Source organism: Phalaenopsis equestris, unplaced genomic scaffold (genome assembly GCF_001263595.1).
Source record: "Phalaenopsis equestris unplaced genomic scaffold, ASM126359v1 Scaffold000054, whole genome shotgun sequence".
NCBI classification, from domain to species: Eukaryota; Viridiplantae; Streptophyta; class Magnoliopsida; order Asparagales; family Orchidaceae; genus Phalaenopsis; species Phalaenopsis equestris.
Window position 1 is genome coordinate 1,970,660 of NW_018164496.1, and position 27,939 is coordinate 1,998,598.

The following is a 27,939-nucleotide window of genomic DNA, read 5'->3' on the forward strand; positions in this document are numbered from 1 at the left end:
CAAATTATAGACCAAGCAATCAATTGTTAACATCAATTTTAATATATCGACAAAACTTCAGGGAAAAAAAAAAGCTAATTTGACTAGTGGGATAGTATAATAACTGAAATTCAAGTTTTACTTCACAAATGTAGCATTGCACAAACATTAAACATCAATTAAAACTATAACAAAACATAAAACATTGACAGACATCCAGAGTCCCAAAATGTTTTACTTTCAGAATCCTCACCCAAGGGAGCTATAAATATTTAACTAATGGAAGATATGTACAAGAGAGTAAGGTTGATTGGATAAGGAAAAGTTGAAAGAAACTGGAGAAAATTTCACCTGCACCTGATTTGCTTGACACAATTTCTACTCTCTCTTTTTTTTTCCCTTGAAATTCATCACAGCAATAGGCAGAGCATGTCCTCCAAGCAATTTTATTCACAACTAATTTCCTGAAACCAATGCAGCACAGCAAGCAAATTAAAGGGAGAGAGAGGGCAATGAAAGCAAATCAAAGAACAAATGGCCAACTTGATTTCCTCAATATGAGTCATGGGCTGGACTATCTGAATGCATGTCCATGGATGAATCATGGGAGTTGGTCTCCCGGTTGCCATCGTTGGTCCGAGCTCCTGCACCAGAAGGCATGGTGCCGCCGGCCAAATAGAAGTCATCAGCTTGAGCAAGCTGAAATGGTTGGAGACTCCTACGAACAGGGCTTGAAAGAGCATTTGAAAAGACTGAGTTCTTTGATTGTTCAGCCTGATTGGATGATCGAGTTGGAAACCCGACGGTTGAAGAACCATGTAGGCCATTAGGGGTCTGCATGTTTAGGGTTAATAGGGGAGAGGCAGCTTGGGGTTGCTGGCCAGCGTAATGCACTCTTGGAGATGCTGATGTATCATGTCCACCATCATCAATCTCATTCTGTGAGAAGCCAAAAATCTTGGAGCTTTAACAAGAAGGAACGAATACAAGAGTTAAGAATAAATTATAATTTATGATCATCTGATACCAAAAATAATGATTCGATTTATGTTAAGGAAGGGGTAGACCTGCATATTGTATAAAAAATGATCTTAATTTATTAGAATTAAGTGAACATTTCACACTCAAAAGGATGCAATAGAGAAGTAGCCAACCCCACTTGGTGGAATAAAGGCTTGTTGTTATTGTTGTTGTTGTTGTTGATACCAAAAATAAATAAAATGCAGAGAATCAAACAAAACCATGTTTACAAATTGATGTCATATTGAATGGTGGAACCTGCAAATAGCCAACTATATCAGCTAATGTAATTCTGGAACCTTCTTCATGTTGCCTTACAATCCACTGGTAGATTTTCTCCTGAATAGAAAAACGAAAATCAAATGTGTATTCTTAAAACCACTATAGACTTGTGCTCTGAAAAATAGTAGAAAACTTTAAAATAATAAACTTAAAAACATCAGGAGTAGGTAGTATGGAAATTAGTGCAAGTTATACAAATTATTATACTTGGTATATGAAATAAAACAAGTTTTGCAGGACTGCAGATACCTTCAAACAAACCGTGCAAATGTACATAGCTTGATTTTCAGATGTGGTTTAACTCATCATTTGATTAGTTTCAAATGATTTCTATGGAGATCTGAAACAAACTGGCCGACTACAATGATTTGATTCAAACTAGGAAAGTCAAACTTATTCATGTATAGCTCAGGAAAAAAGAAAAGAACCATGGTGGACCCTTCAGAAAAAAATTAGCTGCTACGTGGGACCTTTAATAGAAAATATTTAATTGAAAGGACTATTGAAATGCAATATAAGCTACAAATGATCATGGAGTATTAATAAGATGAAGAACAGGCATGTGCAAATGTGGGAAATATCAATAAGAAAGTCCCAAGAAACTATCCAGAATATTATAAAATAATAATTTAAGTGCTGAATCCAAATCAGTTCAGGAGACCTACCTAAGGAATAGAGCACTTGAGGATGGGAGAGAGAGGGAGAGAGAGAGAGAGAGAGAGAGAGTAGTAGCACAATAATGAATAGTAAATTCGCATAACCATTATTTATGATACTCCCTATTTATAGGAACGAGTCAAGGTGCTATTACATGTTGTACCCCTAGAGTACATAGGTACGATGGGATATTTTAGTCTTATACATAGATTTAATCTGTGGGGCCCATGCTTATGGCCATATAACTATTGGATTAAGCGGCCATTAGTTCGGGTGGTCGTTATCCCGAAAAGCTATCAGGCCAGGTGACTATTAGGTCGGGCTGCCGTTAGTGCAAGCGACTGTCAAACCGGGTAATTGATCGTCCGGGCAGCCATCAGGCCAGGCCGGGAAGAGACAGGTTCATCCAAATAGATTTGGTTCGATGGACTCTTCAAGGATGAGCTACTCTTATATCTTTCTAAGGTGTTCTGTCTTTCTGATGTGCGTAGATTGGCGGGCTAAGCACTCGGTTCAAAATTGTCCGTGGTAGACCCTACGCAGCCACATCACCTCTTTCGCTGTCCATAAGAAGTCTTTGCAACTACTGTTAACACATTTTGATGTACATTAAAGTTCCTCGATTCTCTTGCTCCTTGAATGCAATAACTGAGATAAAAACAAGAGAATCTAGGTTTTGAAACAAGTTTATGATATTCATGACTATTTAATACACAAATTAACTATTTCTTGACTTCTGTGGCAAAACCATTATGAATGTGGTATGGAAACTTATCTTCCAAGCGCTCTTTTGGATTCCTCCTTGGTTTCTTAGCAGTGTTGAGCATGAAGGATGGGAAGTTTCTGAAATCTGTTAGCAAAGAGGTCTGGGCTTTAGTGTTCCAGGTCATGAAAGAGAAGGCGAAGTCCAGCTCTAAGATTTAGCGGCTTGGGAGGCATGTTGTGCCCGAGATGAGGGTCCCCGACCCTGTGGCTGAAGTAGGGTCTTCTGACTCGAACAACAACCGCTTCGCAAATGGCTCTTTGACAGCGGAGTGTGGCTTCCCAGTAAAGAAATGGTGCGTGATGGGAAGAAACCATTTGGACGATGACCAAGCGGGCAAAACCGCTCATTCTCCAATCTTTCTAGAGTTGCGTGAAGGTCAGAGCCAAAAACCCTCTGTTGATCTCCTACCTCCGGAGATACGGGTGACGAAGGAGCAACGAGTTACTCCTGATCCTAGGGTGGTTACTGCCTCATAGCTTGCCTCTCACCCCCGCCGGCGGGGAAAGAGGTCGGGGGAGAAACAATCTCCTTTGCTACTTTTGACTTAGACTGAATGTTGGATCAGTCTTCTGGTGAGGGTACTAAGACTCTGCCTCCTGTTGAGCGAGGAGCTCCTGATGTTGGCATTGCGGTGGATTTCAGATCAGTTGAGGATCCCATGGTCTCTAAAGAGCCGCCTGACAATGTATCATGGAGCTCAGCGTGAGCGACTGACGTTCCTGGATTGCTTGGTTTGGCCTCGATTTCATTGCCTCAGGAGGTCGATCTCCCTCATGAGGTCCGGCTGGAGCGATTGGAAGAGGAGCGAGCCGCGGTCCAGACTCATGGAGCTGCTCTCTGAGAGGAGTTGATGTCCTTGAAGGCAGAGTTAGCTACGGTCCGGGAGGTATTGGTCTCCCCGTTTGTGTGTTGAAATGAACAAAGTAGATAAGGTTAGGGCAGGGCGTGAATTAATGTTCAAGCAGTTGTCTCAGCCGGGGTATGTTCCAGCTGAGGCAGTGGCTAATAGTTTTTTCTCTCCGAGTGAGTGATTGTATACAGATGAAAACGAATATGAATACACTTTCTTTCGTTAGTGTATATGTCTTTATATCTATGATATTTGTTAGATTTCATGTTTGTTGTTTATTATTATTACTTAGTATATTATTATATAAATAAACCTCTTTTTTGGTATGTGCTTGATTTAGTCCCTTTCTCGCGCTTTGATATGGCAGAAAGTACCGTATTGCCCCTGCTTCTACAGTACGTTACAAGTTTTACGGGATGAATGTCCGGATTCGCACACTCTCTTTACTCTTTGCGTGAACTTCCTCCTCTCCCTTTCCATTAGCGACATAGCTCCTAAGTTTTCCACAGAGCTTTTCGGCATAAACTCGTCGGGAGTGTCAAACATTTAAGAGGGGCAAACAACGACAGTGTCCAAGTCGTTTGCCTACAGGCCGGATCATCCATAGGCAAGCATGGTGATGGCCTAGTTGTGTATGTTGACCAATTCAAATATGGACTGAGGTTGCCATTTTGCAACAAGATGAAGTCTATCCTCAATAGCTACGATATCATTCTCACACTAGACACGCCAAACTCGATCTCTATAATAATGACCTTCGTCATCTACCTTCGATGGGTAGCGATCCCGTGGTCGATTGAACTGTTCGTGTACTTTTTCGGCTTCATGGTCGATTGAGATGGCTATGCTGTTTTTTTTTCCTCTGGCCGTAGACTCCGGGTAATAGGGGTCGAGACTAAAATAAAGGACAGGCGGCTCAAGTTCGTGATCTCCACATGCTGACGAAGCTGGGGATTTCTGTTCGACCTATTACCAAGGAGGTGGTAAAGCCGAAGATGTTGCCAAAGCATACCCATAACTACGTTGTCATCAATGAGGAGAGCGAGCTCTCTACTTTTCAATTTACCGACCTATTACCAAGGAGGTGGTAAAGCCGAAGATGTTGCCAAAGCATACCCATAACTACGTTGTCATCAATGAGGAGAGCGAGCTCTCTACTTTTCAATTTACCGACCTATTACCAAGGAGGTGGTAAAGCCGAAGATGTTGCCAAAGCATACCCATAACTACGTTGTCATCAATGAGGAGAGCGAGCTCTCTACTTTTCAATTTACCGAGCGAGATGTTGTCAACAGGGTCTTGTGGCCCAGGATTTCCGGTGACATGACCGAGAGCTTATGGGAAGAATTAGACGAGAAAAACAAGAAAAGGATTGGCGCATTAGCGGCGAAAGCCGAGGAGAAAAGACCAAGGGTGAAAAAGCCTCTGGAGAGGGAGGACTCCACCGCTCGGCTGAGGAGGCCATTTGAAAAGCCTAAAGTCGGTAAGAAAAATGATTTCTATTTCTCATTTTTCTTCTTTTTCTTGATTCGTCGAAAGAAGATGCAGGGACCTTGAGTGTGCGTCGGGAGACTCCATCTGAAACATCAGGATCTATGGAGTCGAGCTCTAGGGAGGAGTCTTCTCCGGTCCAAATGACCGAGAGGAAGGATAGGGGTACAGACATTACTTTCATCGACTCGTGGGAGAGGACCTCTGCACAATGTGTGTCGCCCTTGCGGGCTATTTTTGCTTCTGAAAACGATGTTGATTCTGAGGTTGAACTCTTGGAGAGAGCCGACCGGGACTCGAAGGGGAAAAGGACCGTGGAAGAGGAATCAACTCCTCCCCCTCCATCGAAAACTGAGGAATCGCCTCCGAGGTGGATTGCCTGGATAGACGGTTCGAGCAACGTTATGCAGGCTCTGGCTATCTTCGTCTCTCACTACCAGGCTAAAAGCCTTGGTTCACGAGGAGAAGAAGAAGACTGCCAATCAAATGGTGATCGAGACATCAGAGGGCATAAGGCAGACATAACTGAAGCTCCTGCGCCTGTATATGAAGTTAAGAAATTCAACTTAAACATGGGAGGCTAGGGTCGAGAAATATGAACAGGCCATTGTTGCCCTAGATGCCAAGAACAAGGAGTTGGAAGCCAAATTGTTGGAGATAATTATGAGAGATGACCGCGTGGTGGCACTCTCGGACCAGATCCAGATGGATCTCACCATCACTGCTAAGCGCTTTGTAAAGGATGGACTAGTTGACCCGAAGTGGGGCGACATGGACAACTTGGCCTCCCTCTTTGCCGATTCTGATGACAATGGTATGAGGCCGACAGTGGTGGCGAACCTGTGTTTGTTTAGATTTTTGTATATGCTTCCTCTACTTTTTTTCTTTTTTTCTTTTTTTTGGACGCATTTTTTATACCGTTCGGTCATGCTGGGCCGACGCGCACCATGTATTCAGAATAGTTTTGTATATATTTTTAAAGTGATTGATAGAAAGATTTCTCGCATCATATTCTTCTTTTTATGGGTTATATTTCTTTAACTGAGAGAGCTCATGGGTGTGTGAATGAATAGTTTGGATAGGTCATAAGTCTAGCATCACGCTTAATAATCCATTAACTGCGCACTCAATCGATCAATCTTGCCTATAGATCAAGGTTTCTAGATTGAGGCTAAGCTGAGTTACCATGTTGTTGCTGTTTATCGATTTTCGGTTGGAGCTCAACTGGAAGATCACTGCGGTTGGCAGTCTTTATATTAGGGCTAAGTCGAGTGATCTTGGCTCACGGCTGGTTGTGACTGTCTCCATGTGGCGCTTAGTTGGGTGATCTTGGTGCCACGGTTGGCTGTCTACATTTTAAGGTTCAGTCGAGCGATCATGGCTCCAAGGCTAACTATCTTCATTTGACGCTCAGTTGGACGATCTAGGAGCCACGACTATCTTCATATGAGGGCTCAGTGGGGCAATCTTGGCATCACGGGTGGTCGTCTTCATTTGGAGCTCAGCCTAGCAATCTTGGCGTCACACTGGTGTCTTCATTTGGAGCCACGACTGACCATTTACCTTTGGCGCTCAGTGGGGCGATCTTGGCGCCACGGCTGGTTGTCTTTATATTAGGGCTCAGTCGGGTGATCTTAGCGCCACGGGTGGTTGTCTTCATTTGGTGCTCAGCCGGACGATCTTGGCGCCACGGGTGGTTGTCTTCATTTGACACTCAGCCGGATGATCTTGGTGCTACAACTTGTTATCTTCATGTCCCAGATTGTATCGGGCAATCTTGACTCCACGGTCCATCAGTCTTCACTTCTCAAGCCTCTCGTCAGTCATATTGTTGACTTCCTAATTTTTCCCAATTACCCGTGCACTTTTCTAACCTTAAAGTGTTGCACCTTCAGTTAGTGTGGAGTTCAATAATTTCATACACATTTTTAGTTGAAGAGAATCTCAGTATGCAAAACAAGGAGAGGAAATATTTTTTATTTATGATTGCCTTATGGAATACAGAGTGGAATTTATGGGAAGAATTTCTTAAGATCATCCCCACTCCAAGTCCAGGGGACCTCATTCTCAGTGTAAGTTTTTAGCTTGTATGCCCCAGGCCTCGCCTAGCAGTAGATGATCTAAGGTCCGCTCCACGTTTGGTCCAGATTTCTTATTGTCTACATTCGCACCGCGGGGTCGACCTCTTTTAGCACTAGGTCTCCAGGGGAAAAGACCCTTTCTTGAAAGTATCGGTTGTAGTATCAGTCGACTCTCCTCTTGACCACTTTTTGTCGTAGAGCCCATTGTGACTGGGCTTCTTCTACAAGGTCGACTGTGAGTATCGTTCTCTTGTTTGCTTCCAGCCATTCTCGGAGATTTTCCTCATTGAACGTCATTGCCGCAAGGACTCTCTGGTTGTTATGGTTGTGCTCGACAAGCAACATGGCCTTCATCCCATGCGAGAACATGAACAGAGTTTGGTCGATTGTAGTTGACAGAGTTGTGCGAACAGCCCACAAAATAGACAGGAGGGCCTCCGCTCAACTATCTTTTGCACCTCCACTTTTTCCTCAACAAGTTAAGGATGATTTTATTCCGCCAAAGCCTGGCCATTGGCTCGCAGACGATGAACTGGCGTAAATTTTAGGTTTATTCATTGGTTTTAGCGAAAGTTTTGAACTTTCTTGTCCGCGAACTGCGCCCCGTTATTTGTGATGATAATTAGTGATAGGCAATAGCGGCAGATCAAGTCGGTCCATATGAAGTTATGGACGATGTCTATTGTCATCCAGACGAGGGCTTTTGCCTCAATCCACTTTGAAAAGTAATCCACTGGCACTAGAAGATAGTGATGATGTCCTTTGAAAGGAGGGAATGGTCCAAAAATGCCCAAACCCAGACGACGAATGGTCACAGGCTCGTCATAAGGGTTTCCCCGTAGGGGAAGATTGTTGTATGTGAATGTGATAGGGGTACAACCTCCTCTTCTTTGTATGGATGCAAGGTTGCACAACTCACCCGTCCTGGTGGGAGCTTCGTCAAGGGGTGTTTGTTCCTCCGAGGATAGTCGGGACTATCCCGACAGTATGGACGACATTCGTCAGGACAAGCCCGAGCATGGACTGTAGCGTTGGCGCCTAAATGCACTCTACATGTTGCCTTTTCACCTGTGTGGATCCTGCACTAAACTTGATTCGAAACCTACTTCGTAATTTAGGCTCTCATCTCATGTCTTTCTTTCTGCGTGCATTCCCCAATGTCATCTCGTGGGGGATCCACTTTGGCCACTGCTTTTTGGTCACTCCATTCTCTTTGTGATAGTTGTGCTCCTCTTCTTGTTGACGACATGGTTTCACGTTCACCGCACATTTTAGGATATTGATTCCAAATCATCAGAGAGAATTGCATAAGTAATAGAGCGTTTGAGGATGGGAGGGAGGAAGAGAGAGAGAGAGAGGGAGCAGTAGCATAGTAATAAGCAATAGGGAGCAGTAGCATAGTAATAAATAAGCAATAAATTCATGTAACCTTCATTCATGATATGAACTACGAAATGGGCCAAGGTGCTATTACATGATGTACCCTTAGAGTACGTAGGTATGGTGGGGATATTTCAGTATTATACATGGATGTAACTAGTGGGGCTCATGGATATGGTCGGGCGACTATTGAACCGGGTGGCCATTAATCTGGTCGACTATTGGACTGGATGGCCATTAGTCCGAGCGGTTGCCAGGCCAGGCAACTATCAAGTCGGGTATTCGCTAGTCCGAGCGGCCATCAGGCCAGGTCGAGAAGCGTCAGGTTCATCCGAATAGATCTAATTCGATGGACTCCTCAAGGATGAGTTACTCTTACATCTTTCTGAGGTGCTTCGTCTTTTAGATGCACATGGGTTGGCCGGCTAAGCGTGCATTTCGAAATCATCCTTAGTAGACCCCACGGGGCCGCATCACCGCTTCCGTTGTCCACAAGGTGTCTTTGCAATATACATTGACACATTTTCAATAGACATTGACACATCGAAATATAGCTCGTTTTGAAACTATTTCCATAAAACTAAAAAAGCTAAGATAACAAGATGAGGTATCGCTTACATTACTAAATGCTTCTCTGTTGCAGGTACCTTCACAGGAATTTTAGTCAAGGTTCGGTAATGTTTTATTGTGTTGTAAGAGAGTCATCCCTACCACGATGAACATGGATAATGATTGTAAAGACATAAAAGGTGGAATGCATAGTCAAGAACTGTCAACACACGTTTCTCCCATTATGGATGCATATCCAGCTCGATGTTTGTGAGCAACTAGAATTCAGCTTGTTTAATTGCTCATATTTGACTGATTCATTAAATAAAAAATTGAACCATAAACATCGTGGTAGGGATGACCAAAGAACCTCTTCAATGCTTTAACATTGTATACCTAAAATGTGCTCCTCAACATGATGAGAAGTAACAAGCTTAGACCAAAGAACCATCAGCTAGGCCCAAAAGAACACTTCCCAGTTCAAGAAAACTCATCAAAATTAAGGAAACATGCCTTTTATAAAGGCACTGGCCCAGCTCAAGAAGATTGGCCCAACAAGGACGAACTCACACACCAAAGAGCAATCATCCTAGAAAAGGAGTTACTTGCCAGAACATATGAAAACACTAGTCCGAAGTAAATAAGCCTTAGTAATTTCACACATTTGTCCTCACACTTGCCTATTTTCCTCACTAAATCACAAGCTCGGCAGTAAAAGCCTATGAAACACTCATCCAAATATTCATCTACACGTTTGGTCCAAAGCCTTGATTACTTTGTTCATGTGTTTGAACAGGCCAATCATATATTTATTCAGTTATTATTCTTTCATAGCTTTTATTATAGAACCAAATCCTTATAATAAAAGATCAAAGGGAGCATGTAAGGGCATCTAGTACTCTGAATCAAGTACTCTGAGCAATAAGCTTTGGCTAATAGAATTCTTAGATCATCAATCTTTGGACTTTTCCTATTTTTTCATTCTCTTCACTGGTTTAACCACACAAATATTGTTGATAAGATTTAGATGTTATCAACATAGTATTTTGGATCCAACACATGAAGTGGTTGTAAATGGTGTCAGTATTTACATTACATGGTGAGGTCTTAATTTGAATTATTTTTTCTGTCTTTTTTATTCAAAAAACGACAAGCTCTCTTCTAATTAATTTGTATGTTTATGTTCCTAATTATGTCAAAGAAGAATAAATGGAACAAAAACAAAGAAAAATCAAACAAAAATGAAAACAAATTAAAGAAGAGAAGTGAAAAAACTTAACAAATTGAATAAAAGCAAAAAATCAATTGTTTATTTTTGGTGTTACATCCATACCTGCTAACAAACAAAAATTAGAACAATAGATTTTTAAAAAGCAACATAGATTTTGGAGAAGACTGAAGAAATAATGCAATATTAATGGGCATAACAGGTGATCATTACAAATCACATCCGAGAACAAGTTTTTTTTTCCATAAGGTAAGCAAATGAAAGAGAGAGATCAGGAGAGACTATATATGGCTTTTTCTAGGGTTTATCTGCCGTGTGCATTTGAAGAGAGAAACTCTTCATCTCACTTCAGCTTTCTAGTGAGAATTTTTTTTTTCCAAGTATAGTTTGATATCCTCCATCGACCTTATTAACCTAAAGTCAATTCGATCTAACTTATTACTCCCATAATTTTTCAGTGCTTATATTTGATAGATTTCTTCGATACTTTACCTTATAGATGTAAGCCGTTTTTTATTGAACCACGTAAATCTATCGTTCCTAACTATGTTTGCCTTTAATCATTCTCCATCATATTTATGTGCAGTGCTAATTTTGTTCATCTAGGTAAATCCTATTACTCTATTAAGCACTCTCCAATAAATTTGTTTTGAGCCCCTTCTATTGCAGCAAACTAGAATCAAAACCGCTAGCATTACCAAGTATGAGAGAATCTTTGTGTAAAGAGGGCTTAGTTATGACATTAAAGGAGAATGATTTTTTAATTGGCGGCAAACTAGAATCAAAACCGCTAGCATTACCAAGTATGAGAGAATCTTTGTGTAAAGAGGGCTTAGTTATGACATTAAAGGAGAATGATTTTTTAATTGGCACAAATTTGGAGGTGATGCATCTAAAAGCACTCAATTCAACCCACCCTCAAACTGGGAGGTGAGGTTCATCCCAAATTAGCATATCAAAGCACTACACCTGATATGAAAAAATCTTAGCATATTAAATAGAGTTTGTAACATTGGAATGTGATTATATAAGAAATCCCTCCTTTTCTCCCGACATAGTATCATGGCATGAAAACCCTAAGCATTCTCTCAATTCATCATGTACAACCTTTTTATTTCATTTTGATCATATATAAAACCAAACCTTACATTCAAGCACTAATTATACTATAATTTGCGCAACTCCTGCCCTCGCACGATCACAACCTTTATTTAAACTATAACGTGAATGCCCATTGTCTACATTTTGTCTATGCAACTAGCATCGATTCACATCATGTTATGCACTAATACACATGTATGTTGCATGAGCACTCTTTCATACTTGCATGTGAGAACCCAAATGCACACTATTGCTCCGACTAATTGGCTCCTCACACTTTACAAGCAAGAAACTAATCACAAACCTTGCACCTTCATTTATGTCTACCATCAATTTGCAGCCTTGCATGCCACCTTTGTTTAATGTTTGTCCAACTTTTGCAACTACACCTAAAATGATCTACACTCAAAGATCAGTATTTTTTCTTCTTGCTCCTACGTTATCACGTCCTTTATGATTACTCTTCATGATTTAAAGTCATATTCCAATATAATACGCGCATCACACTCAATGATAAGTTCTACGGATTTCTCGTTAGTTTTCATTACAAACTTTCTTTGATGCCTCCCACTGAAAATGATAACGTCAGCTTCTCTAAGTGTAAACCTCTAATTATATTATTCCCACTTAATTGAGAAATAGTCCCGAACATTCTATAGCCTCCATAATCATTATATATGAGACTACTAAGACAATGCGAGATTCTCTCAAATCTACTAACAGAAAGGCAAGCAAGGTTTATACATTTTACTTTCACCTATTTTCTCCATAGCATAAGAATTTATCCATCATGCAGAGTAGAAGAGATGAGTTACTTAAGACCTTTTGCCTATAATCCTAAGTTTCAACGGCAACAAAGTGAAAAATTCTTGGTTTCGATATGTCCCTTTGGCCTTCATCCATCCCTTAAGCATCTAGGATTCTTATAATATCCTGTAGAGTATGCAAGAAGAGTTATTTTACAGCTGACCTAATAACAAATTTTATCATACTTTCCATAATGAAATAGAAGATTTGATCATAGGGGCAAGGACCTTGCGAGACTATACATTGCATACAGTATATAGAATCCCCCAAGCCATCATAAAACTGAGTGTCCAACCAAGTACTTTTGAAAAAACAAACAGTGATATTGTTGATGATCCAAAGCTCTCGATGTAGAGGCTTAGCAACTGAGAACCGAAATGATGACATTTCAAAATTTTTGGAGATCAACTATGCTTTCAAGTACATGGATTATCAAATCATGCAATAAAATTGAGGCCACTCCCATTTTCATCATGGGATCAAGCCAAAAGTTGGTTTAACTCACTATCAAGCGAATCCATTACTAGCTGGGACAACCTTGCCCAGAATTTCCTATCCAAACATATTTTGTTGGCAAAGCCCACACACATGAGAATAGAAATATCCAAGTTTGTGCTAATGGAGGACGAGACTTTGGACAAAGCTTGGGAGAGGTTTAAAGACCTTTTGTGAACACGTCGGCACCATGTATGCTAAAGTGGATGCAGGCTAGACCTATTATAATAACTTAGCTAGGTCAACTTGAATATTTATCAATGAAATAGCAGGATGTATTTTCATGAGTAAGATGCAAGATATGGCTTATGAGCCACTATAAAAAATGACAAGGAAAATTTATAAGAGTAAGCAAACACTCCCCATGAAGCAAACAACTACTATCCAAGAGTCTTACCACGACCACGCGTACTGCCTTGGTTGTTTCCTTAACCAGGCACAAAAGTTCTTTTAGAATACCCACCATTTTGGCGACTATTATACTTTGGTAGCTTACTTGGATGTATGCATATTATCTATTAGAGCACTGAGACACTAGTTAGCCATCCATGCAATCTCATTACCTTTATTTGTATTACTCTACCTCCTGGGTGGATTAAGGAAAAAGTCGATGAGGCACAACTACACTCTCACATGGCCAAAAAAGAGGGGTTACTATTCAGGAAGAGCAAAGAGAATGCCTAGTTACAACTAAATGGTTGAACTTATGGTTATTCTCTCCATCAAAGACATCATTAACCCATGGAGGATTGAAGGGAAAGAGATCTGTATTGAAGATCATAACATCAATGCCATCAATTTGCTCCATCAAACCATGGATGATAGAGCCTAACCAACCTAATAACAGGCGGCCTAGAACCTGATTTCCTTAGTTTAGATGGGTGCTTTTTCCATTTTAACTCCAAAGATTCAAAAAATCTACTCATTTTGTGCAGAAAATATTTTGCAGTGTATTTGTTATTGGGAATCATATAGATGGGGGTAACACGTTTGTTTTGCTTTGTTAGGGAGAATAAAGTCCATTTATATATGCATAGTTGCATATTTTTTAGTCCCGCACTTCTGATATAAAATGCAGTCTGGAAGTTTCAGGGAAAAGGAGAGCCAAGTGCCTAGGTACCAAACCCTCAATGCCTAAGAATCATGAAGCACATATTATGAATCGACCTTAATTTCCACAAAAATACTTGTCATATTGAGAGAATTCATAGCAGCTATATTTAAAGGAGTTGTTTGCATGATCAAAAAGACTTTTTGATGGATTCAAAGCAAGTGGTTGTAAGGGTCATCTCTAGGGATTTTTTGGGGTGCCCCAATGAAAGCCACTGGAAGAAATTTTTAGGCTAAGGGCACGGCAAATTAGAGAATCGCTACAGGTTTCATGCCTACACAAAACTAACTCTTGGATATTTCTCATCTTTCTATTTTATTTTTACTAAAATCATGTTTAAGATTGTAAAACTTGTAATTTTTCTTTAGAATATGAGCTAATCCAATCTTTAGGGGTTCAATTTAGCCTATGATGTATTGATTTAATCATGATTTTAATTTAAGTATTGGAGTTCCTTTTATCTTGCATGTTCTATGTAATTTTTTTAAATCGTAATTGTTCTATTAATTGTTTGGCCAGTAGTTAGTAGATTATGAATTCTATCTAAAAATAAGGTGAAAAATAAACTTATTGTGAACCAAATATGATAGTGATGAATCTTATATAAGAGATAACTACGATGAACCCATGTAGTCCCTATTGAACTCTAAAAAGTGTCGATGACATATCCATATATTGAATCGAGAGATATGTAAGTTATGCAATAAAATACAAAAACTTTAACTTTGAGAGTAAGGTAGCGGCCACATTTGTTTGACGACAATAACCCAAGATACACTTCTTTGATTGAAGTGAAACTATATAATTAAATCATTATAGTTGAAACCCAACCCCTAAGCCTTTACTATATTGATTTCCTCCAAACAAGATTAGCATAATAGTTGTAGTTAGTTTTATCTTTATTAGGTATAGGATTAGATTTCCTTTGCTTATAACCTTGTTTTAAAAATTCAATAATAACTAATAGATTCGATTTTAGTATTTATGTGCAATCACTGTGGGAACATATTCTTACTAACAATTTTATTACTTGTACGGCCACAAACTCTTAAATATGCATCAATCCTTGCATTGGCTACTCTTTAACTTTACATCTCCTAAGTAAACTATCATCATCCTCAAGCTCCATCAATGACAAAATCTCCCAACTATTATATTCATCTAAGCATCCCCCATGAAAGACTCCCCCAGCCTGCATATACTTATTTCCCTTCAAAGAAACAAAAGGGATAACATTGCTCTCCCAATTCAATAGTATCGTTTAATCAAATATGCATTTCATTTTGAATGTGTCTTACCTTCAGCCATTGCACCTAAATCCAAGACATTAAAATGCATTGCAACTCCCTTATGAAACACATTTTGGAAAGAAAACAGACATATCTAGGATTTAGTTCTCTTTTTCTCAAATTAAAACTGAAAGCTTGAAGGTGTTTGTTCACTTCAAATTTATCGAGATGGATTGATTGACCGCTATAAAGCTCAATTGGTTGCTAAATGATTCACCAAGTTCCAAGGGAGATTATTTTAATGCATTCTTAGTTTTAAGCCTGGACTTCATAAAAATTCTTTTAGTTGTAGCAATAATTAAAATTGAATTATCTACAAAAGCATAGAAGTAGTATATTCCTATGGTGACAAACAACTAGCTCTTCGTATGAAATAATTTATTGACTATGTAGTTTGGACGGTATACATGGCCTCAAATGGAGTCCCAAGCCTGGTTTGATAAAGTAAATAAAGTCATCTTAGGTGGGTTGCTAAAATGTAGAACCCAAAATATCTTCTGAAAAAAGATATCTATGCCCTCAAATAGAGTCCACGGGCATAAAAAAATTTGCAAAATACTAGATGAGAATAGCCTTTCTGAAAGCAAGACAAACTACTCTGGCTTTAGTAGGCATAAAACTCCTTATAGGCATCATACTAGTTATTCAAGTTAATAACATCTTTTTACTGAAAGTAACCATCATGACATCATTGAGGAAAAACACTATCTAGAAAGTTGCTTTATTAAGATATGAAAAAACCCAGGCACTTTCTTAGATAAAATTTGCATTTGCTAAAAAAGAAATATCACTTTCACATAAATAAAATAATAAAAATAAATAAAATTAAAAAAAAAAAAACCACCATACAAACCTCCTTGAAAAAAACAGGCATCTCTCTATGGAAATTCAGATAATTTGTATTACTACATCATACCAATATCAAAGGATAGCTAGTAAGCTAACAATATTTTATTGTTAACGAGCAAACAGTTCATCTGTCCTTGGAGTGGTGAATCAACACACAAAAGAAAAAAAAAAGCATTGGAAGATATTTTATGAATTCTCAAATATACTGAAGTCTCTAGAAAAAAGCAAGTTACATAAATCTAAGCATTTGAATATTAAAACATTATGCAATGTTGATTATGTTAGCATAATTGAAGGTAAGAAGTTGACATTAACACGAGGAATTTTTGTAGGAGGAATACGATAAAAGAAAAAAATAGATTGTTCTTACTAGATTAACATTGAAGATCATATAGAGCTATAATTAATTCTGCATTATAATTTATGCGGGTTATTTGTTTTTAAAGAGAGTATGGTTTCCTAGTTGCTTAGCATAAAAATTGCTACTCCCCTCTCCAATTAAAAAGAAGTAAATAATATCATCACCAAAGCTCTAAGGAACCACTTTGTCAATGTTTATATGACAATATAAAACTAATAGATACATACGCTACAGCATAAGGGGTGGCATTAGCATATTACGTAGGACTCTGAATACAGGAATTTCTTATGATTCTTTTATTTATTTATTTCTACTATACATCCATTTACAAACCCAACATGTTTTCCTTTCTATCCAAGGTCAAAATCTCTCGCCAACTCTATCTAACATGAGTTTAAAAAGTTAATAGTAATAATGATTTAAACAATTGAAACATGCAAATGAGGGCATTTTCTTTTGAAAAATGGGTTTGCTCGAAAATTTAAGGGGAATGATTTCTGAACTTGCATAAATAAGAAGTTAGACAAAAAAGCAGTCACTTTGTCCATCCTCAATTTGGAGAAAAGGTTCTTTGAAAATTACATCAACATAAAATGTTAAAATCTATCTACAAGATGAAGTCACCTGCCAACCTTCTTTATTTGAAACAATTGGTCTCATTATGTATGAAGAAAGATACAAAACAATAAAAGCATTTAGATGCCTATAATAAATTATGTTGAATTTTAGAAAATTGGATATACAAGCTGAAGAGTCAAATAAAATTTTAATAAATTGCGATTTTGATTTGTTGCATACCACTCTCTTATAAGAGCTTTATCAACACAATTATTGTATGGGTAAGTAAAAATTTCCATGATCGAGCTAAATTCTAAGGTTCAATCAATGAGAAGAGATAAATAAGGTGAAGGCTCAACTTAGAATAATTTTGTGAGGACAAGTAGAAGCATAATGGAAGCAACTAACAAATAATGAGAATGATGTAAGTCAAAGTTAAAAAGGAAGAACTATGCCACTACTGCAAGAAGGTTGTACAATAAATATTTTGTTGTAGGCTATTGCGAGGAAAGCTCAATGGAAAATGTGAAGAAAAGCAATTAAAGTTTTAGAGTAGCATTTGTTGCTGGGGTGGACAAAGATGAGCCTGATATTTTTGTCTCTTCAGCTGAAGATTCAAAAATTGAATTTTAAGGTCTATATCATATGATCCAAAATATGGTTTGATTTCTTTTTATGGTTTTCCAATGTGTAAAATGTTATTATCAGAAATGATATGACTTGTAAAATTATTAAGATAGGAATAATAAAAAATCAAGAAACATGACAGAGTTTGAGATAGGTTAATATGTGCCATCTTTAGGAAAGAATATTAGATCTTTATGTTATTTGGACTCCATTGGGTGCAGATACAATACTGAAAGTGGAGTATTATATACTTTTAAAGGCTTAAATTTTTAAATATAGCAATCTCTGCTTCCCCTATTACAACAAAAATGATATAATAGCATCATTTCTTTCTCATATAATTTGATTAGACTATAACATGAGACATAGGCATATAAGAAAACGGAGCTTATTTGAGTCAAGTAAGAGAGGTTTAATTTATGATAAAAAAATCTGAACATTTAAAGCTTTTTAAGTATTATGACCCGAAAAAGCATCATAGCTTAAATTTTTCTATTAGCATTCATAGGACCAAAGATGTATTGGACCATGATTATTCACACATAAATCTAGGTGTTGGATCTAAAGGTCAATCCAATGAAATGCTTAGTTTTATAGACGATTTGTCAGAAAGAAATCGAAATTTATTCAAGCAAAAGAAATATATATTTGAAGCATTAAAAAGAAAAAGGTATGCCATGGATGAAACGGCAATAACAACAAGCCTTTATCCCACTAAGTGCAGTCGGCTACATGGTTCTTTCTTCTCTATTGTGTCCTGTTGAATGCATATTTTCATTTAATTCTAATAAATTAATATCAAATACTATACAACATGCCCGAGTCTTTTTAGGTCTACATCTACCATTCTTAGCATAAGTTAAATTTAAAAATTTACTCTCCTAATAAGGTCGTCAGTGTCAAAGTTTTGAGAAAAATAGTTTGAATGTCTTTTTCATTAGCTTTCATTGCTATAAATAATAGTCTGTACAATTTATTTTAGATAAGTAATAAAGTGCATAATTTATTTTAGGTAACTTAATAATACATATTACTAATCTAAATATTCAGCTAAAAGGGAAATAAATCAGAATAAAGATATTGAAAATATTTAAATAAGAAAGCTCCTAATTTAGCTGTCTGATTTCCGTCATTCCTGATTGACATCCCCCTCAAATTGATACTGACTGATTAGGAAACATCAATTTGCCAAATAGAAACTTTGTCGGGACCAACAATCCCCAAACCGTGAGTGCCGAAGCCAAGAGTGTTGAGGCCTCAGAGACAAATCCTGAACCTAATATGATTTGAGCAAAGAAAAAAAAGAAATCCTCTATCGTTGTCGTCCATAAATTCGAATCATAGCCACAAGAAGAATTCACGTCCAGTTACACAATCCAAATGCTACCGATCATATCCCACAAAAAGAATCCAGTTACACGATCCAAATGTTGTCGACCATAGCCCACAAATAGGATCCAGTCACACGATCCAAATGCTACAGATCATAACCTACAAGTAAGATCCGCATCCTGTCACACAATCCAAATGCTACCGATCATAGTTCACAAGTAAGATCCACGTCTTGTTATACGACCTAAATACTATTGATTCTTCCTGCGACGATGAGGACGATTTGTTCCCTGATCTTCACGCCAAAAGTGTTGAAGCCGAGATGTTGAAACCGTGAGTGTCGAAACCGAAGATCTAGGGTTTGTCAAAGCCGAAGTCGTCGGTCTAGAAAGAAGTGTCGAAGCCGAAGCCAAAGCTGAAGCCGACAAAGCGGTGGAAGATGTCGCAGAAGCAGCGATGCCTAGCGAAAAAGATCTGAATCGGACAAATGATAATACAAACATAACAACTCTCTTATTGTTCTCACTTCTTCTTGCGATTTTCACCTGCAATTTCCTCTTTTTTCCTCCACCATGTTTTCCGTCTCTTAAACCTTAATCGGAAAAGTTTCTTGCGATCTATACGGAGGGTTTTGCTCAACCCACCACTAGTTCCGAATCGGCCAGGTAGGATTCAACCACCACCACTACAGGATCTACGATCCGAAGTGGACCTGATCTCGCAGTTTACTACTGGCCATGAGTTCTCTCAACAGGGAGCTCGTGTTCCTGCTGTAGTTCTTGGACGAGAAGTTCAAGGAGACAGCTCATAAGTTGGAGCAGGAGTCGGGCTTTTTCTTCAATATAAAGCACTTTGAGGAGACAGTGCTTGGCGGGGACTGGGAGGAGGTAGAGAGGTATCTCTCGGGGTTTACCAAAGTGGACGATAACTGATATTCGATGAAGTTTTTTTTTTTTAGAGTCGGAAGCAGAAGTATCTCGAGGCTTTGGATAAGAAAGAACGGTCGAAGGCTGTGGATATACTGGTTAAGGATCTCAAGGACTTCGCTGCTTTTAACGAGGATCTCTTTAAGGAGATCACCCAGCTCCTGACCCTCGAAAATTTTAGGGAAAATGAGCAGCTATCCAAATATGGAGATACCAAATCAACAAGGGTCGTAATGCTCTCCGAGCTTAAGAAGCTGATAGAGGCTAATCCTTTGTTCCGTGACAAGCTGTAGTTCTCAAACCTTAATAATTCGAGATTGAAGACGCTGATCAATCAGAGTTCGAATTAGCAGCATCAACTGTGTAAAAATCATAGGCCAAACGCCGACAGCTCGGAGCAAGCATTCAAAGGCGTAATAAAGTCAACGTAGGCGAAGAAATAATCAGACAAGCAAGAATCAAGGCAAAGAAATAGTTACTTCCTTCCCGCCTCCCGCAAGAAGGCCGGCGGGAAGGGAGACTTGACGGTCCTTCAAAGACTACCGGTGGTTAGGGAAAAAATTTGGCTTTGATACCATGTCAAAATTTTGAGAAAAATATGTTGAATGTCATTTTTCCTTAGCTTTCATTGCTATAAATAATAGTATGTACAATCTATTTTAGGTACATAATAAAGTGCATAATCTATTTTAGATAACTTAATAATACATATTATTAATCTAAATATTCAGCTAAAAGGGAAATAAATCATAATAAAGATATTGAAAATAATTTAAATAAGGAAGCTCATAATTATAGAAAACTCATAATTTAGCTGTCTAATTTTCGTCCTTCCTGGTTGACAGTTAAATGATCGATGTTTAATGTGAGCAAACCATCTAAGGCGGCTCTCCCTAATCATGTCTAACACTGGAGCTACACAACCCTTCAAAAATATATTCATTTCGCATTTTGTCTCTTACTATAAAACCACTCATCCACTTGAGCACTCGTCTCAGCAACACTTAATTTTATGTTTCTCTTTTACAGGCCAACATTCTGTCTCATAGGGCATTACAGGTCACATTGTCATCTTATAGAATTTTCCTTTAGGTCTAAACGGTACTTTCTATCATAGAATAGGCCCGATGCATCCCTTCACTTCGAACATCCAACTCAAATTCTACTAATACATCCCCATCTATATCACCATCACTTTGAACAATAGACTCATTTAAACATTCACTCCTTTTAATAACTTGATCACCCATTATTACAACTTTGAAAGTAACAGATCTAGCAAAATCAAAATAATTATTTTTTAGAACTCTCTAAAATACTTCTCTTGGAACTTTATCGTAAATTTTTTTAGATCAACAAAAATCATATGTAGTCCTTATTCTCTCTATAATTTTCCACCAAAATTCTCAATAAATGCATAGCTTCCATAGTAGACTGCTCGGCATGAATCCAAAGTGATTTTAAGAAATTTTTGTTTCGCGTCATAACTTATTTTCAGTTACTCTCTACTATAACTTTAATGTATGACACATTAACTTAATTCTACTATAATTTACACACTTTTGTGCATGTTTTTTATTCTTAAAAATAAGAATCAATAGACTCTTTCTCCACTCATCAGATATCTTTTTTTAGTTTTTAAAATAATATTAGAAAGTTTAGTAATCCAAAAAATTCTCAAATCTCCTAAACAATTTCACACTTTCTATTGCAATATTATCAGGTCTCACTGCTTTTTCACACTTTATTTTTTTTAACCCTCAATAACTTCTATTTTACTAATGCGAGGGAAATAAATTTTCACAATCATCCTTAAAAATTTTATCTAAATATCTTACCCACCTATGTTGAATATCCACATCTAAGAAAAATATTTTTCTAATTTTCATCTTTAATACACTTTATTTGAATTAAAACTTTAGTATTTAATATATTATAAATATAATTAAAAGCAGAATTCTTAGCTTCACATATTTATCACATAGACTCCCTACAAGTCAACTAAAAATTTTTCCAATTCTCTAAGCTTTTATATTTAAACAAATTTTAACAACAAAATTTCTTATTTTATATCTTTTCTTGCACATTATGATTTCACCACCAACTATTTTTATTCATAAGAGTTTTTCTTTTTGGTTTTATAAACACATTTTTTGCAACTTGTTTAATAATACTTTTTATTTTATTTCACATAGTATTAGCTTCTTCATGAAAATCTTAGGTCTTGAGTTCTTGTAGTTTACTCAAAATTAATTTTATTTGTATTTTTAAGTGGCCCCATCAAATTTATGATAATATTTCATATATTTATATCTTTCAATCCTTCATCTTAAAATCCAAAAAATTTTCACTTGGAATGACCTTTCAATCCTTACAATCTCGACGATCAATTTTTCTCATAAGAATTATTAGATCTACATTTAAAACTGATAATATGCTCATCTATTTTCTTAAATAAAGTATTACTGATAACAAAATCATAAGCTAAAGCAAAATCTAATATGACTCTATCTTCTTCATTAGTCACTAAAAAACCATAGCCCCATGAATAATTCTAAAACCTCTACCATTCGAACAACATGTATGCCATTGATGAAAATAAAAAAAATAATTTGGAAGGTTGAGCCTAGCAATAGATTGGAATTTTGTTCGCTTAACTATTAGACTATTGTCAAAAGAAATGTATTATGAAACACAAGACTATAACAAGTCCACCACATCAAAAGGAAGTGACAAAAAAAAAATGAACATAATGTTAAAGAGGGTCAAATTTATGTTATTTAAAGATGGTCTGAGGACAGGAGTTAATTTGCATTATATTAGGTAAATAGACCTCCGAGTACTATTATGAAGTTGAGGACTCCTCAAGAGTTGTGATCAATTTACCCTATAAGTTATTCAGTTTTAAGGGTCTTTATGTCATGCTTTTGTTCATGTCAAATAGAAAATTCTAAACACTAGAGAAGAACTGTATATTTTTTGGGTATGCAAATGGAGTGAAGGGATATATGCTTTAGTAGGCTAATGCCAAGTCGCCCTAATCTTGATCAACAAATATGCAAAGTTCACTGTCAGCCATAGTTTAGTATAAGTTAGTACAGATTGATGATTTGGAGGGGAACAAATTATAGAAAGCATGTTTAATCTGATGTTGAGTGCAAAAAGTTAGACAATAGCTCACACAACAACATTTTATGCTTGGACTTCAGGAGAAAGATGGCACAACACACACAAAAAAGTTGTAATAAAAGAGGAAAAATTATTGCTTCTCATAAACCCAAAACAAAATACATATTACAGTCTCAAACATCTGATTATAAGAGTTCCTTATAGTCTCATATGCTCTTAAGTTGTTGCAATTTTTGCTTTAAACTAAGAGCCATCAATTTTAAGGGAGCGGTGGAAGGAAATAAGAAAATTAAACCACCAATACGTCAAATGAGTTGAAGAATTTGCAAAACAATGTGAAGTGAACTTAATTTAACTCTCTAAAACAACAAGAATTGTTGACTACAAATGGGTCTTCAGCGCAATGAAAGGACATAACAATTTCATGTGTAAAGCATGATTGATTACGAAGGCATTATTTAGAAATAAGGTGTATATTTCATGGAGATTTTCTCACATGTTAGCCATTGATACATACTTTCATCATTATTATGCAATACAAGACATGCGAGTTGGAATAGCCTCTAACTTTTCGCTAGGATGGTTTGAATCAACAAATTGACATGAAATAAGCAGCAAGATTTGAAATTATAAGAAAAGAGTATCATGTGTGTGCAACTGACAAAGTATATATAGCCAATGGTAGTCAATGCATGAACGCATGCATGCACTATAACCGAAGTCCTTATATATTTAAAAATTTAAGAAAATCAATTGAGTGAACTTTTAAAATGAAAGAACATGGCGCTACTAAACAGATTCTGGGAATGAAGATAAGCTGAAATCAAAAGATGGGTATATTTTTGGTATGACAATAGAGATATGTTGAAAAACTGTTACAAGGACCTGACTAACTGGATACAAAGCCCATCACATCACCACTTGCTAGTCATTTTTATTTGTCAGAAACTTCACCTTAGCCACAAAAAGAGAAATATATGACTAGAGTGTCTTATGCCAGTACAAATAAAAGAATTATATATTTTATGGTATACACACATTTTAACACAATGTCAATAGTACTGTGAGCAAATACATCAGCCAAGCTTACTAAAATAAGCCATGAAATCTTGGGCTTAGGAGCAAATACATTTCACATGTCACTATCACTTAAAAGCATCACAATCCACCATAGAAGCTTTGCTGAAATCAAGTAGGGCCAACATTTGGCTTAGGTAATCCACTAATTTAGAATTTCTGAACTTAACCATGTAATTGATGACCAATCAAAAATGTCATACTAAATAGCTCAATTATCAAAATAGTTATAGAGCTGCAAAACTTTTTGAACCATCGGTAAAAAGACAATAAACCATAAAACTCCTCAATTAGATTAAAGACCCAAGAATTGGCCAATCAATGATGACTTCTCGATATCAGCATATGAAATGGCATAGCCCATAAAATTTACATTGTTTGTAGGAAAATGACACTTGGAATCTGTTTTCATAGGTTCCATAAATTTATTGTTGTAATAGATGTTAATACAGGTCATGACTATAAGATACAATATTCTCAAAGTAGAAAACAATAAACTTATAGCTAAATGTAAGAAAATTTAATTCATGAGCCACATAATATTGGGGTGGATTGGAGAATCTGAAAGCATAACCTTCTACTCCTTAAACTCATCTCTTACTTTGATTTTTGCTTTCCATTTATCGCCAAATCTTATGTGAATCTAGTGATATCAACCCTTGAAATCAATCTTCGAAAAGATAGATGATGTGTTCAATTGGTTGAACGGGAAATTCAAATGAGGAATTGGAAACTAGTAAATTATGTAAGATTATCAATTGCTTGGATGCCAAAGCACAAGCATCATGTTTTGTTTTTTACTAATAATTAATTCATTGCAATTACATGCTAATTGGAACAACTAAGGGCGATGTGCCCAAATCCATGGCACAACACTTATGATGCGTTGTTCTAGTTGTTAACGTTGAACTTTAATTTCACAAACATTGATGCCAGTTTTATTGGCCCAAACTTGAAGCCATTGCCCTCGTTGTTGGATCTTGAGACATAAAATCTAGAGATTTATTGAAACGCTTTACCTTGATTGCCAACTTAACTGTATTATGAATGTCTTTAATTGGGTAACATTCTTGACTTAGTGCAATCCTCAAAGGAATAGCCCAACTATATGGTCTTCCAAATCAGAATCATAGCATTTGATCAAGAGTTGCTCAAAAGCAACGGCATTTCTCCAAGAGCGTTTCCTTATGGTAAATGATATGAAAGTCAAAGAACACCAAATGTTGATAATAATACAATTGATACATTCAGTGAAATATTTTCTTCATCTATTATTGCATGTCCTTTTTCATAGGCGTTGTTGCTTCAAATTTCTCCTACCATATAGATGCACTTTTAAAGTTTGATAGTGAAAAGCTTCACCTTGCACTCATGGGGAACCTTTTCTATATTACAAGGCACTTTTGATATCATGCATCCAGTTAAACAAATCATCAAGGTCGATTTCCCTTTATAATTTGAAATACCCACCTTAATGCTGAAATCATGGATTTATCCTTGGTTTGTAGTGATGATAAGGTACTTCCTCTTCTTCATAAACCGTTTGGTGAAACAAATATCCTACTCCCTTCATCCTCCTCAAACTTTTATGCCCATTCTACACGGTTATGCTCACAGACTGGGAGGCATTACTGAAGCAATTGGATCTCACATTGCATCTTATTTATGATAAGTTCTTGCATGAAAACTCACTCAGAGCGACATCTTCAATCCTATACTCTATATTAAACTGAAATGAAAGAAAACCAAGAGATAGAGCAGATCTAGGATTATAAAAGAATAAGGTAGAAAAAAGTTGATCATGGCAAGTTATAAACTTCGCCATAACAGCAAATAAGAATCAATCTTGGTAAAGTTAAAAAGCTCCACTATAACAACAAAAAAGTGCTCTCAATTTTAAACAACACAAATGGAATCATTCATCAATCCATACAAAATTGGATACTATAAAATATAGGAAAATAATTATGACATTAAAAGCTAATACAACAGGCCTTCGCACTAGTAAGTTATGAATTATGAAGAAATTCTAGTTGTAGGAGCCCAGATGAGCTTTGGTGACAACATTACCTTGTGCCCAATACAAGGACAATGATAGTAGAAAACAATGATGGGCATCTAGGTGGCAAAATCAAGGATTCATTTTTTGTTTTTTGCCAGCAAAGTTGGCTCTTAGGTGCCCTCATGAGCACCTACATGCCCAAGTCTACTCCCATATTAGAGCTTATCTAGCTCTATGGCCATGAATGTAATTCATTATTGACTAAACCACAAAAATGCTACTATTCCTACTTGTGTGGTCATCTTCTATTATTCTCCATAGTACTTGTAAATTGTCTTAGTCTTCTTTATTTATTATTTTTTTTGGGGGGGATGATCCTAATAATCTTTGTTCATCTTGATGAGTTGTTTTGAGCACTTCTGCTACACATGGCTTAACATCATTGGTTCAAGCCATCTAAGGAACTCCTGTCAAATAGATCATGGTAGTCACGAGAAAGATGTTGCACGGATGAGCAACATAAGCCAATAAGCGCCCATGGAATACAATCTTATATTCCCAATTTTTCATCTTTTTCCTTCATGGATTCTTGCAAATAAACTTTTTTAACGTATTGAGGCAGGTAACTTCTGGCTTTCAGTACTGCCAAAATATCTCACCATTATCGCCAACAAGATAATCAACCTAATCAAACCCACAGTAACACCAACAGATGCAACGCAACCGGAAGCAGCATCATCGACCAAATCTGCGCAGGCCGTAGAAATACAACGAGAAGAAACCTTTTTAAACCATCAAGCTAATTCCTAGTAAAATCTGATGCGAATAAACCGAATAACCAATCAATCCAAGCAAACTCACGGGAGATTACCGAATAGGGATGAGAGTGTGATTAAAATGTGAAAATACGGACCAAGCCGTGGCGCTCGCCGGCCTGGAAAGCGAGCTTCTGCTGGCTCATCGCCTGCGTGTAAATCTGCGAAAGAGAGTTCGCAGCGCTGCAGAAGGTCGAGTACATGGTCCGATCAACCTCATCCAATCTCGACGCGTCCGATTTCCTCTTCTTAGCCATCGCCACCGCACCGCCGCTACTCGCCGATCCACCAAAGTCTAACAAGGGGCGATTACAACGGAGTCCACGCTCTCTCGCCCTCCCTCAGACGATTGATTGCACAAAAAGGTGAGGGGCACAGAGACGCGAGAACAAGGAAAAAATCAGCCGGAGGAGCCGCACCCCCATGAAATTAGAGCTTATATGCCTCTCATACAACAACCGAAATGGGGTTGAAAATTTTCTTTTCTTTTTTTTTTTTTTCCTTATTGTATGGATAAGCTTTTTTATTTTTATTTTTATTTTTTTTAGGACATGCTAAAAATTAATTTTATGGAAATTTCAAATTTAGGGTTTGTTTGGGCAGCTGTGTGATGTCGTGTAGCATCATACTTTTTTGTGTTTGACAAAATTGTGTTTTATCTTTTTTTCAAAAACTATAATGGAAAATTATATTTTGCAACCTGGTCCCGTTAGTTTTTTGAACAACAGTTTCTTCTGCAGCAAACCCAAATTGACCTTTTTATTATAAACTATTTATTTAAAAATATTTTTAAATGTGTAGATTTAAACCATATTGAGTTTTGTTCAATGTTAAAAATAGTATTAATTTGATCCAAAATAAATTCTAAAAAATAATGAGGTTAAAATTGTATTTGAATAGACCTTTTAAAAATTGTTCTTAAAGGATTAAAAAATATTACTCTTAATAAATGCAACAAAACTCATTCTAATAAATTTATACTACAATAACTAAAAGATAATCTATATAATGTAGTACATATTCAACATGTGATCCAATAGTTATAGCATAATAAAAAATTATTGAAATAATTATGAATAAAACTATTGTTGCAAGTGTAAACTAATAGTTATAACACATCATATTGACAAGCTCTATATCATTGCACAATCAATCAGTGAGATCACTTCATAAATGA

The 27,939-nt window shown here is 36.9% G+C and overlaps 1 protein-coding gene across 1 annotated transcript; it reads right to left on the reverse strand.

The window, feature by feature from the left end:
• Positions 1–367: 367 nt before the first annotated feature.
• LOC110019232 lies at positions 368–27,208 on the reverse strand. The gene is made up of 4 exons (XM_020716819.1): positions 26,861–27,208; positions 1,258–1,338; positions 523–918; positions 368–443 (listed from the first exon to the last, which is right to left on the reverse strand). Exons 1-3 carry the CDS (start codon positions 27,017–27,019, stop codon positions 532–534), a joined length of 627 nt encoding a protein of 208 aa, XP_020572478.1. The 5' UTR covers positions 27,020–27,208; the 3' UTR covers positions 368–443; positions 523–531.
• Positions 27,209–27,939: the final 731 nt, after the last annotated feature.

Coding starts and splice junctions, on each gene's coding strand:
- LOC110019232 (XM_020716819.1), bottom strand. CDS start 27,019: ATGGCTAAGAAGAGGAAATCGGACGCGTCGAGATTGGATGAGGTTGAT. Junction 1,339..26,860: donor CCGGCGAGCGCCACGGCTTG/GTCCGTATTTTC, acceptor TTTTCTATTCAG/GAGAAAATCTACCAGTGGAT. Junction 919..1,257: donor ATATAGTTGGCTATTTGCAG/GTTCCACCATTC, acceptor GGCTTCTCACAG/AATGAGATTGATGATGGTGG.